At 41.9% G+C, this 14,513-nt stretch overlaps 1 protein-coding gene across 1 annotated transcript in view; it reads right to left on the reverse strand.

Moving 5' to 3' along the window:
- LOC139747270 (polycystin family receptor for egg jelly-like) overlaps window positions 1-14,513 on the reverse strand; it is a 113,256-nt gene that overhangs the window by 48,826 nt on the left and 49,917 nt on the right. The window contains exon 9 of the mRNA XM_071659366.1: window positions 10,127-10,261. Within this exon, the coding sequence (XP_071515467.1) occupies window positions 10,127-10,261 (135 nt within the window). The remainder of the gene's footprint in view (window positions 1-10,126; window positions 10,262-14,513) is intronic.

Raw genomic sequence — 14,513 nt, forward strand, 5'->3', positions numbered from 1 at the left:
TTTGAAGGAATAGTGGTTCCAACAATGTTGTATGGTTGCGAGGCGTGGGCTATGGATAGAGTTGTGCGCAGGAGGATGGATGTGCTGGAAATGAGATGTTTGAGGACAATGTGTGGTGTGAGGTGGTTTGATCGAGTGAGTAACGTAAGGGTAAGAGAGATGTGTGGTGATAAAAAGAGCGTGGTTGAGAGAGCAGAAGAGGGTGTTTTGAAGTGGTTTGGGCACATGGAGAGGATGAGTGAGGAGAGATTGACCAAGAAGATATATGTGTCGGAGGTGGAGGGAACAAGGAGAAGAGGGAGACCAAATTGGAGGTGGAAGGATGGAGTGAAAAGGATTTTGTGTGATCGGGGCCTGAACATGCAGGAGGGTGAAAGGAGGGCAAGGAATAGAGTGAATTGGAGCGATGTGGTATACCGGGGTTGACGTGCTGTCAGTGGATTGAATCAGGGCATGTGAAGCGTCTGGGGTAAACCATGGAAAGCTGTGTAGGTATGTATATTTGCGTGTGTGGACGTATGTATATACATGTGTATGGGGGGGGGGGTTGGGCCATTTCTTTCGTCTGTTTCCTTGCGCTACCTCGCAAACGCGGGAGACAGCGACAAAGTATAATAATATAATATATAATATTAATTTGCTTACATCACGTAGTTTTCCACAAGCCATTTGCTTAACATAAGTGAGGTAGGAGTACAAATAATAAAAAGACCAAAGTCACATTAAATGTCCACAAATTATCTAACTATTGTGTCACAAGGGTGTTACAGAAATTGTTTTGAAACAAAAGAATACTGTAATCAAGTCCTGCTCTACCCCTAAATGCAGCCAGCTATAATGTCTTGAACCATCTTATGGCTGTCAAGTCAGCCAACAGTCTCTTACCACAAAAAAAAGTATCTAGCTTTAGACCATGCTTTCACAAACTAAAAGCTGATATTTCAAGCAAACTCTCTTGTGCCCTTCCAAGTAATTTTAGCAGAGTTGTCTCTGAAGAGGGAAAGTCTGTTAATATCTTCAAATTAATTCTTCCTGGAAACGATGGCACAGGATACACTTACCTTATTGAGGTACTAGTCCACGTTGATCTCTGAAAGACTATAAATCTTTGATAAGATACAGATCATCTACATAATAAGTCATTGGCAAAAATCTTCATGAATTTGAAACTTGCCTTTGATTATCTTGATTCTTGATGATGAAAGTGCACCTGACCAACTATGAAATTCTCACCCTTGAATATGCTACCAAAGTCTTTGTCTCAGACTCAGTCACAACATTACGGTTAAATATCAAGTACCATCAAAATGCAAACAACAAGCAGAGCACATGATACATCTTCAAGAAATCCTTTCAAGTCTCCACTCAAATGGTTTTCATCATGAGTAAAGGAATTTCACGTTTACACGTAACAGATAATTTGAAGTAACACATTCTTTCCAAAAAGTCCATGGTTCCATCTGCAGCTAAGTCCACTCCGAGATATCCAAAAGAATTCACTTCCTCTACTTTTCTCCATTCAAACTTACCTCCCAATTAACTTGTCCCTCAACCCTACTGAACCTAATTACCTTGCTCTTATTCACATTTACTCTCAGCTTTCTCCTTTCACACACTTTACCAAACTCAGTCACCAACCTTTGCAGTTTCTCACCTGAATCAAACTTGCCCCTCTCTCCAAAACTCTTGGATTCACCTCCCTAACCACCCCATCCATAAACAAATTAAACCAATTAAACCAATCACCCTCCTCTTTCCCTACTTGTACACATGCCTTACATCCTTGGTAAAAACGTTTCACTGCTTCTAGCAACTTACTTCCCAAACCATATACTCTTGAAACCTTCCACAAAGCATCTCTATCAATCCTATCATATGCCTTTTCCAGATCCACACACACACACAAATATATATATTTCATATTTATTTATTTTGCTTTGTCGCTGTCTCCTGTGTTTGCGAGGTAGCGCAAGGAAACAGATGAAAGAAATGGCCCAACCCACCCCCATACACATGTATATACATATGCGTCCACACACGCAAATATACATACCTATACATCTCAATGTACACATATATATACACACACAGACACATACATATCTACCCAGGCACACAATTCACACTGTCTGCCTTTATTCATTCCCATTGCCACCTCGCCACACATGGAATACCATCCCCCTCCCCCCTCATGTGTGCGAGGTAGCACTAGGAAAAGACTACAAAGGCCCCATTCGTTCACACTCAGTCTCTAGCTGTAATGCAATAATGCCTGAAAGCACAGCTCCCTTTCCACATCCAGGCCCCACACAACTTTCCATGGTTTACCCCAGATGCTTCACATGCCCTGATTCAATCCACTGACAGCACGTCAACCCCGGTATACCACATCGATCCAATTCACTCTATTCCTTGCCCACCTTTCACCCTCCTGCATGTTCAGGCCCCGATCACTCAAAATCTTTTTCACTCCATCTTTCCACCTCCAATTTGGTCTCCCACTTCTCCTCATTCCCTCCACCTCCAACACATATATCCTCTTGGTCAATCTTTCCTCACTCATTCTCTCCATGTGCCCAAACCATTTCAAAACACCCTCTTCTGCTCTCTCAACCACGCTCTTTTTATTTCCACACATCTCTCTTACCCTTACATTACTTACTCGATCAAACCACCTCACACCACACATTGTCCTCAAACATCTCATTTCCAGCACATCCACCCTCCTGCGCACAACTCTATCCATAGCCCACGCCTCGCAACCATACAACATTGTTGGAACCACTATTCCTGCAAACATACCCATTTTTGCTTTCCGAGATAATGTTCTCGACTTCCACACATTCTTCAAGGCTCCCAGGATTTTCGCCCCCTCCCCAACCCTATGATTCACTTCCGCTTCCATGGTTCCATCCGCTGCCAGATCCACTCCCAGATATCTAAAACACTTTACTTCCTCCAGTTTTTCTCCTTTCAAACTTACCTCCCAATTGACTTGACCCTCAACCCTACTGTACCTAATAACCTCGCTCTTATTCACATTTGCTCTTAACTTTCTTCTTTCACACACTTTACCAAACTCAGTCACCAGCTTCTGCAGTTTCTCACATGAATCAGCCACCAGCGCTGTATCATCAGCGAACAACAACTGACTCACTTCCCAAGCTCTCTCATCCACAACAGACTTCATACTTGCCCCTCTTTCCAAAACTCTTGCATTCACCTCCGTAACAACCCCATCCATAAACAAATTAAACAACCATGGAGACATCACACACCCATGCCGCAAACCTACATTCACTGAGAACCAATCACTCTCCTCTCTTCCTACACGTACACATGCCTTACATCCTCGATAAAAACTTTTCACTGCTTCTAACAACTTGCTTCCTACACCATATATTCTTAATACCTTCCACAAAGCATCTCTATCAACTCTATCATATGCCTTCTCCAGATCCATAAATTCTACATACAAATCCATTTGCTTTACTAATTATTTCTCACATACATTCTTCAAAGCAAACACCTGATCCACACATCCTCTACCACTTCTGAAACCACACTGCTCTTCCCCAATCTGATGCTCTGTACATACCTTCACCCTCTCAATCAATACCCTCCCATATAATTTCCCAGGAATACTCAACAAACTTATACCTCTGTAATTTGAGCACTCACTCTTATCCCCTTTGCCTTTGTACAATGGCACTATGCACGCATTCCGCCAATCCTCAGGCACCTCACCATGAGTCATACATACATTAAATAACCTTACCAACCAGTCAACATTACAGTCACCCCCTTTTTTAAAAGATTCAACCGCAATACCATCCAAACCTGCTGCCTTGCCGGCTTTCATCTTCCGCAAAGCTTTTACTACCTCTTCTCTGTTTACCAAATCATTTTCCCTAACCCTCTCACTTTGCACACCACCTCAATCAAAACACCCTATATCTGCCACTCTATCGTCAAACACATTCAACAAACCTTCAAAATACTCACTCCATCTCCTTCTCACATCACCACTACTTGTTATCACCTCCCCATTTGCGCCCTTCACTGAAGTTCCCATTTGCTCCCTTGTCTTACGCACTTTATTTACCTCCTTCCAGAACATCTTTTTATTCTCCCTAAAATTTAATGATACTCTCTCACCCCAACTCTCATTTGCACTTTTTTTCACCTCTTGCACCTTTCTCTTGACCTCCTGTCTCTTTCTTTTATACGTCTCCCACTCAACTGCATTTTTTCCCTGCAAAAATCGTCCAAATGCCTCTCTCTTCTTTTTCACTAATACTCTTACTTCTTCATCCCACCACTCACTACCCTTTCTAATCAACCCTCCTCCCACTCTTCTCATGCCACAAGCATCTTTTGCGCAATCCATCACTGATTCCCTAAATACATCCCATTCCTCCCCCACTCCCCTTACTTCCATTGTTCTCACCTTTTTCCATTCTGTACTCAGTCTCTCCTGGTACTTCCTCACACAAGTCTCCTTCCCAAGCTCACTTACTCTCACCACCCTCTTCACCCCAACATTCACTCTTCTTTTCTGAAAACCCATACAAATCTTCACCTTAGCCTCCACAAGATAATGATCAGACATCCCTCCAGTTGCACCTCTCAGCACATTAACATCCAAAAGTCTCTCTTTCGTGCGCCTGTCAATTAACACGTAATCCAATAACGCTCTCTGGCATCTCTCCTACTTACATAAGTATACTTATGTATATTTCGCTTTTTAAACCAGGTATTCCCAATCATCAGTCCTTTTTCAGCACATAAATCTACAAGCTCTGCACCATTTCCATTTACAACACTGAACACCCCATGTTCACCAATTATTCCCTCAACTGCCACATTACTCACCTTTGCATTCAAATCACCCATCACTATAACCCGGTCTCGTGCATCATATATATATTTTTTTTTATTTTTTTTTGCTTTGTCGCTGTCTCCCGCGTTTGCGAGGTAGCACAAGGAAACAGACGAAAGAAATGGCCCAACCCACCCCCATACACATGTATATACATACGTCCACACACGCAAATATACATACATACACAGCTTTCCATGGTTTACCCCAGACGCTTCACATGCCCTGATTCAACCCAGTGACTGCACGTCAACCCCGGTATACCACATCGATCCAATTCACTCTGTTCCTTGCCCTCCTTTCACCCTCCTACATGTTCAGGCCCCGATCACACAAAATCTTTTTCACTCCATCTTTCCACCTCCAATTTGGTCTCCCACTTCTCCTCGTTCCCTCCACCTCCGACACATATATCTTCTTGGTCAATCTTTCCTCACTCATTCTCTCCATGTGCCCAAACCATTTCAAAACACCCTCTTCTGCTCTCTCAACCACGCTATTTTTATTTCCACATATCTCTCTTACCCTTACGTTGCTTACTCGATCAAACCACCTCACACCACACATTGTCCTCAAACATCTCATTTCCAGCACATCCACCCTCCTGCGCACAACTCTATCCATAGCCCATGCCTCGCAACCATACAACATTGTTGGAACCACTATTCCTTCAAACATACCCATTTTTGCTTTCCGAGATAATGTTCTCGACTTCCACACATTCTTCAAGGCTCCCAGAATTTTCGCCCCCTCCCCCACCCTATTATATGGGAGGGTATTGATTGAGAGGGTGAAGGCATGTACAGATCATCAGATTGGGGAAGAGCAGTGTGGTTTCAGAAGTGGTAGAGGATGTGTTGATCAGGTGTTTGCTTTGAAGAATGTATGTGAGAAATACTTAGAAAAGCAAATGGATTTGTATGTAGCATTTATGGATCTGGAGAAGCATATGATAGAGTTGATAGAGATGCTCTGTGGAAGGTATTAAGAATATAAGGTGTGGGAGGCAAGTTGTTAGAAGCAGTGAAAAGTTTTTATCGAGGATGTAAGGCATGTGTACGTGTAGGAAGAGAGGAAAGTGATTGGTTCTCAGTGAATGTAGGTTTGCGGCAGGGGTGTGTGATGTCTCCATGGTTGTTTAATTTGTTTATGGATGGGGTTGTTAGGAAGGTGAATGCAAGAGTTTTGGAAAGAGGGGCAAGTATGAAGTCTGTTGAGGATGAGAGAGCTTGAGAGGTGAGTCAGTTGTTGTTCGCTGATGATACAGCGCTGGTGGCTGATTCATGTGAGAAACTGCAGAAGCTGGTGACTGAGTTTGGTAAAGTGTGTGAAAGAAGAAAGTTAAGAGTAAATGTGAATACGAGCAAGGTTATTAGGTACAGTAGGGTTGAGGGTCAAGTCAATTGGGAGATAAGTTTGAATGGAGAAAAACTGGAGGAAGTAAAGTGTTTTAGATATCTGGGAGTGGATCTGGCAGTGGATGGAACCATGGAAGCGGATATATATATATATATATATATATATATATATATATATATATATATATATATATATATATATATATATATATATATATATATATATTTTTTTTTTTTTTTTTTTGCTTTGTCGCTGTCTCCCGCGTTTGCGAGGTAGCGCAAGGAAACAGACGAAAGAAATGGCACAACCCACCCCCATACACATGCCTTGATTCAATCCACTGACAGCACGTCAACCCCGGTATACCACATCGCTCCAATTCACTCTATTCTTTGCCCTCCTTTCACCCTCCTGCATGTTCAGGCCCCGATCACACAAAATCTTTTTCACTCCATCTTTCCACCTCCAATTTGGTCTCCCTCTTCTCCTCGTTCCCTCCACCTCCAACACATATATCCTCTTGGTCAATCTTTCCTCACTCATTCTCTCCATGTGACCAAACCATTTCAAAACACCCTCTTCTGCTCTCTCAACCATGCTCTTTTTATTTCCACACATCTCTCTTACCCTTACGTTACTTACTCGATCAAACCACCTCACACCACACATTGTCCTCAAACATCTCATTTCCAGCACATCCATCCTCCTGCGCACAACTCTATCCATAGTCCACGCCTCGCAACCATACAACATTGTTGGAACCACTATTCCTTCAAACATACCCATTTTTGCTTTCCGAGATAATGTTCTCGACTTCCACACATTCTTCAAGGCTCCCAGAATTTTCGCCCCCTCCCCCACCCTATGATCCACTTCCGCTTCCATGGTTCCATCCGCTGCCAGATCCACTCCCAGATATCTAAAACACTTCACTTCCTCCAGTTTTTCTCCATTCAAACTCACCTCCCAATTGAATTGACCCTCAACCCTACTGTACCTAATAACCTTGCTCTTATTCACATTTACTCTTAACTTTCTTCTTTCACACACTTTACCAAACTCAGTCATTTATTTATTTTACTTTCTCCCCGTCTCCTGCGTTAGTGAGGTAGCGCAAGGGAACAGACGAAAGAATGGCCCAACCCATCAACATACACATGTATATACATACACGTCCACACACGTCAATATACATACCTATGCATCTCAACATATACATATATATATACACACACAGACATATACATATATACACATGTACATAATTCATACTGTCTGCCTTTATTCATTCCCATCACCACCCCACCACACATGAAATAACAAAGTCCCTTCCCGGATGTGCATGAGGTAGCGCTAGGAAAAGACAATAAAGGCCACATTCATTCACACTCAGTCTCTAGCTGTCATGTATAATGCATCAAAACCACAGCTCCCTTTCCACATCCAGGCCCCACAGAACTTTCCATGGTTTACAGATGCTTCACATGCCCTGGTTCAATCCATTGACAGCACGTCGACCCCGGTATACCACATCGTTTCAATTCACTCTATTTCTTGCACGCCTTTCACCCTCCTGCATGTTCAGATCCCGATCACTCAAAATCTTTTTCATTCCATCTTTCCATCTCCAATTTGGTCTCCCACTTCTCCTTGTTCCCTCCACTTCTGACACATATATCCTCTTGGTCAATCATTCCTCACTCATTCTCTCCATGTGACTAAACCATTTCAAAACACCCTCTTCTGCTCTCAACCACACTCTTTTTATTACCACACATCTCTCTTACCCTATTATTACTTACTCGACCAAACCACCTCACACCACATACTGTCCTCAAACATCTCATTTCCAACACACCCACCCTACTCCGCACAACTCCATCTATAGCTTACACCTCGCAACCATATAACATTGCTGGAACCACTATTCCTTCAAACATACCCATTTTTGCTTTCTGAGATAATGTTCTCGACTTCCACACATTCTTCAACGCTCCCAGAACTTTCACCCCCTCCCCTACCCTATGAATCACTTCAGCTTCCATGCTTCCATCCGCTGCCAAATCCACTCCCAGATAACTAAAACACTTCACTTCCTCCAGTTTTTCTCCATTCAAACTTACCTCCCAATTTACTTGTCCCTCACCCCTACTGAACCTAATAACCTTGCTCTTATTTACATTTACTCTCAGCTTTCTTCTTTCACACACTTTACCAAACTCAGTCACCAACCTCTGCAGTTTCTCATCTAAATCAGCCAACAGCCCTGTATCATCAGTGAACAACAACTGACTCACTTCCCAAGCCCTCTCATCCACAACAGACTGCATACTTGCCCCTCTCTCCAAAACTCTTGTATTCACCTCCCTGCATGTCATAGAAGGCAACTAAAAGGGGAGGGAGCAGTGGGCTGGAAATATCCTCCCCTCCAGTTTTTACTTTTCTAAAAGAGGTAACAGAGAAGAGAGCTAAGTGAGGATTTTCTCTCCAAGGCTCAGTCCTCTGTTCTTAACGTTACCTCATTAACGCTGGAAATTGCTAATATATATGAAACAAAAATTCACACATGACCACAACCCTATATTCACTGCACTTCTATCCAAGCTTTCAGTTACCTTCATTTCATACTCCTCTCTGCATTTTTTCTGATTCATCTTCTAGCTTGCCAACACTTTTACCTGTACATTCTTTCTTACAACATACCTACACTTCTCCCTGATCCTCATCCCCACAAGAACTACAAAATGGTCAGAGTCTCCAAAGAATCCTCTCACAACTCTAGCATTTAGCATCTTTCTCAAGCTTTCATCCACTCCCACACAGTCAACCAAAGCCTTTTGCTCTTGTCTTCCATCACTCATCCAAGTATATCTGTGAATTATCTTGTGCTCAAAAAAGGTGTTTGCAAGGAATAAACCCCTCTCAGCACAAATATCCACAAGATAACTTCCATTCTCATTTACTCCAGGCATTTCCTATTAACCAACTATCTCACCAATTTCATCATATCCCACTTTTGCATTCATATCACTCAATATGACCATGTTTCTTTCATTCTCAAAACCGTTAATACAGTCATTCACAATGCCAATCTTCCCTTTCACCCACACTATTCTTAATCCATTCCATTTATGCTCTGTAACACCCTCCCACACTCTTGGTGATAGAAGAATTGCACATCCCTCTTTCCCTCTTCCCCCATAATTTTCACTCATTCCGATCCATACCAAACCTCCGTCCATGCCCTCCCATAACTTGCATTCATCATTTCCATTTTCACTCCACACACCCTGCCCAAGGATATGGATTTATCCAATCCCCAGCACATCCAAGCTAAAGCTTTTAAACCTCTACACAAGCTCTCTCCTTTTACTCCCACCAGTCATCCCAGTCACATTCAGAGCCATCACCCTCAATTGCTCGTCTCTTTTAATCCTCAGCATAACTTTAAGACTCCAGTCCTGCATCTTACCCTTTTGTACCTCACCCTTAATAGATCACTGGCAGAGGGCAACTCCAGTGCAGTATTTCCAGAGGAAGTGAGGCTCCAAACTTGTCTGAAAACTAAAACGTGACAGCACACTGCAGGCGTTTGTCTAAAGTTAAAAGGACTGCCCTAATGGAGTTGAGCAATGCCTCCTCCTTTAGTTCTATCCCTATGGGGTGTACTGACGACATCACATTGAGGTACTGAAACTTAATAACTTTTCCCAATTCTAAGCTTCTTTCTTACTATTCACAGTAGCAGCACCTCCTACCACATCAATTATGATACTATTACTGCACAGCATCACAATAAATGTACCAAAACATATGTACCAACTGAGATAAGAGAAACTCTGACTACTGCTGTAGCATACTGTATAATGGTTTCATGAAACTCACAAATCAGTGATGCTCCATGAGAAGTTCATATTACTACTACAATCAGAAATGCAGCTGCCCAGAAGTGCCAGCCGAAATGATGGGTTGATGAGGAGTCCACCTTTATAAGGCCAGCACAGCTTCTCATCTATGCATCTTTAAGAAGAAAAAAAACATGTCTCATTCATAGTGGGAGATGCTCCCCAAGCTACTTTCATAAAATATTCAGATAAAGTCATATAAGTATGACCTGTTAAAAGAGATGACATTAAGGAGGAAGTGGAGATACTTCCTCAGTGCTTGATTCAACTTCCTCATTATTGGAAAGATATGTGGAACTATGAACTGTTTACATAAAAGACCAAAACAATTTCAACAACATACAAGATACTGACATACACAAATTCTTTGGGGACTTCAACTTATACAACCAACAGTTATCAATATTTCATATGCAGAAAGTGGGGTGACTGACTCTTTTCCAATTTTCTTTGTCTGGAGGAAGTTAACATCTGCCTCATACATGTTCCACCCAATCACAGTCACTCTCCCAGCATTAAATATTTGTTTTTTCCTTATTGATTTTTTTTTGTTATGAATACACAATTTTAGCTCAGCCAATTTAAGTGATTTCACACTTGTGGATCCATTTTACTATCATATATCCTCCTCCTAATGCCTTCTCAAAACGTCAGCTAAGGTCTTTTAGTGAGAGTTAATGGACTAACTTTTAAACAATCCTTTTCACTTTCCTTGTGATGATCACTGTTTTACCTTGGCCAACACATCTGTCTCTATCGAATATATACCAGAGGTTACTGTTAAAGGAATGGAAGCATATATCTGTTCTTTCTCTAAATCTATACTTTCATCCAGTCTATGATTCAGGCACTTTTATTCTGAAATAATTTTGGCAAGAGAACTTGCTCATCAGATTTAGAAAAATGTTCCTTCCTCTGACTCTCATTCAGCTTTCATCTCTGCTCAAAATCATTGCAGACCTCCTCTCCATGAGTTTAAGCATTCACTCTTATGCAGACAATTTCACTCTGCAAACAGTTCACTGTCCTTCCTCTTCCCACTCCTATACTTATTTCTTATCATGCACTGACCACATATTCTCTTTTAACTTGGACTTGTGTATAACCTCAGAATGTTGAAATAGTTATCTGATTAACTTTAAATGTATAAAATAGAAGTTCTTCCCAAACTTTTAAATCTCACTCAGTCCAACTATCAAATTTCAACACAGCAATTATAAAACCAAGTCATGCATAACCACATTCCCCACTCTCTTCTGGAATCCTCCCATAATAAACCCAAAATCTGTTTCACAAACACTAGGTGCTGCAAACACTTTTCTGTGCAGCAATCCCATCTCTGCATGGGTCTCATCTGCCCTAGTTTGGAGTACTGCCTGGATAACTGAAATGGCTCTTCCAACTTTCTCTTAACCAGACTGATATAAAAGACAACAGCCTTACTAACACCTCTGTGCTCAACCTTCTATTTCAATCTACCATAATACTGATTCCTTTTTTCTTTCCTGCAGGTATCATTTTGGCCACCACTTCTGTGAGCTATCCATGTCTCAGATACCAAGACCTGGACCCATGTCGTGTAACTGGTTACTGTTTCCTTTATTTTCTTTGTAGACATCAGCCACATGATACCCCATCTTTCTACTTAGAGTGAAGCTGTGGATTTTCTTCTTTCTTTTGTCTTTCACTCTTCCTATATACTTTCCACCATTAAACGTTGAGTCAAGAATTATATAAAAAGCTTAAACTGATTTCTGCTGTTCTTCCTTTTCATATTCATTATCTTACCTTTCATCTCAGATGGCAATGACTGGGAAATCCTTTTGCCTATGCAATGTTGGCAGCAAAAGAAAAACATCACCTCGAAACTTGACCCACTCTTCCTGTGTCGAACTGCTGTTACCTATTTTTTTTCCCTCCTTCATTCAACTCACAACAGTTTTTGCTCCTAAGAGCTGGCTACTTGCAAGCCTCCTCCATTAGATTAACCAGTACTTTGTAAGCCATCATATGTGATTTCTATATGGCAACTAGCAGCTCAGGGGCAGAGAAATGAGATGTGTGTTTCTTTCCCACCATCACTGAACTTCAAGACCCTTTACCTTCTCATGTCTTTCCTAACAAACTCCATCAGCTCCTTTATCAAGGACAGGATTTCAATATCTTTTGTCCATCATTAGTCCAATCCCAGATTAGCTAGGTGGATCTGGTTTATACAGGCTCCATCACATACACACATCCTCAACCCATTACCTATTACATTTTCAAATTACAAAATTAGTTGATTCATTGACTCAAACCTGTCTCTATTCATACTGCCTCCATACTTAAAATGCTTTCATTGCATCCTCTCTCCTATATCTCTTCTAAAATCTTTCTCTAAATAAGTAAGAGGAATGTCACGAACAAATGTCAACTTCTCCCCTAGTCATGTCGAGCTGCTGGAATGACTTTTGAACCCTGACTCACTACCACATCTGATTTGAATTTTAATCCTTAGATGGTGCTGTATTGAGTAGGGTGGGGAGGTGTCATGCATGGGGTGGGAGAATAATTGGTAGAGATGAGGGTATATGACTGCGAAGGTTGGCTCTGGGGAAGGGGAGAGGGAGATTCTACTCCACTGAGAATGGGAGATGGTAAAGAATGCCCTGTTGGGGTGAGTGGGCAACAGAATGTGAAAATACAATAACTGAAAAAGGCATAGATCCTCTTAACACAACATAAAGTCCTTACTGTCCTTGAACCTCTTGGGTGAATACATTTCCTCTGATTACAAGTGAATGCTTTTCCTTTTCTGCCTTCTCCCTCCCCCTCCTTCTCTCTAATGCTGCTCGGGTGGTGGTAGTGTGTGTGTGTTTGTGAGTGTTCCTATGTGCTGCACATAAAGCTGTGTATCTAATACTATCATGGTATCTTTGATAGGTTCATCTCCACACTGGCCTTTGGAAGTTGGACATTATATCACTAGCATACATAAAAAGTTTTGTGGGGCCTGGATGTGGAAAGGGAGCTGCGGTTTTGGTGCATTACACATGACAGCTAGAGACTGAGTGTAAACGAATGTGGCCTTTTGTCCTTTCTGAGTGCTACCTCACGGGATAGGGGGTATGTTATTTCATGTGCGGCGGGGTGGTGACAGGAATGAATAAAGGCAGCAAGTATGAATTATGTGCATGTGTATGTGTGTATATGTCTGTGTATGTATATATATATTTATTATTTATTTATTTTGCTTTGTCGCTGTCTCCCGCGTTATTGAGGTAGAACAAGAGAACAGACGAAAGAATGGCCCAACCCACCCACATACACGTCCACACACGCAAATATACATACCTATACATCTCAACATATACATATATATACACACACAGACATATACATATATACACATGTACATAATTCATACTGTCTGCCTTTATTCATTCCCATCGCCACCTCGCCACACATGAAATAACAACCCCCTCGCCCCTCATGTGTGCAAGGTAGCACTAGGAAAAGACAACAAAGGCCACATTCTTTCACACTCAGTCTCTAGCTGTTATGTAATTATGCACTGAAACCACAGCTCCCTTTCCACATCCAGGCCCCACACAACTTTCCATGGTTTACCCCAGACGCTTCACATGCTCTGGTTCAATCCATTGACAGCATGTCGACCCCAGTATACCACATCGTTCCAATTCACTCTATTCCTTGCACACTTTTCACCCTCCTGCATGTTCAGGCCCCGATCACTTTCACTCCATCCTTCCACCTCCAATTTGGTCTCCCACTTCTCCTCGTTCCCTCCACCTCTGACACATATATCCTCTTGGTCAATCTTTCCTCACTCATTCTCTCCATGTGACCAAACCATTTCAAAACACCCTCTTCTGCTCTCTCAACCACACTCTTTTTATTACCACAAATCTCTCTTACCCTACTATTACTTACTCGATCAAACCACCTCACACCACATACTGTCCTCAAACATCTCATTTCCAGCACATCCACCCTCCTCCGCACAACTCTATCCATAGCCCACGCCTCACAACCGTACAACATTGTTGGAACCACTATTCCTGCAAACATACCAATTTTTGCTTTCCGAGATAATGTTCTCGCCTTCCACACATTCTTCAAGGCTCCCAGAATTTTCGCCCCCTCCCCCACCCTATGATTCACTTCCGCTTCCATGGTTTCATCCACTGCCAAATCCACTCCCAGACATCTAAAACACTTTTTAAAACATCTTTTTATTCTCTCTAAAATTTAATGATACTCTCTCACCCCAACTCTCATTTGCCCTCTTTCTCACCTCTTGCACCTTTCTCTTGACCTCCTGCCTCTTTCTTTTATACATCTCCCACTCATTTGCATTATTC

Source organism: Panulirus ornatus, chromosome 68 (genome assembly GCF_036320965.1).
Source record: "Panulirus ornatus isolate Po-2019 chromosome 68, ASM3632096v1, whole genome shotgun sequence".
NCBI classification, from domain to species: domain Eukaryota; kingdom Metazoa; phylum Arthropoda; class Malacostraca; order Decapoda; family Palinuridae; genus Panulirus; species Panulirus ornatus.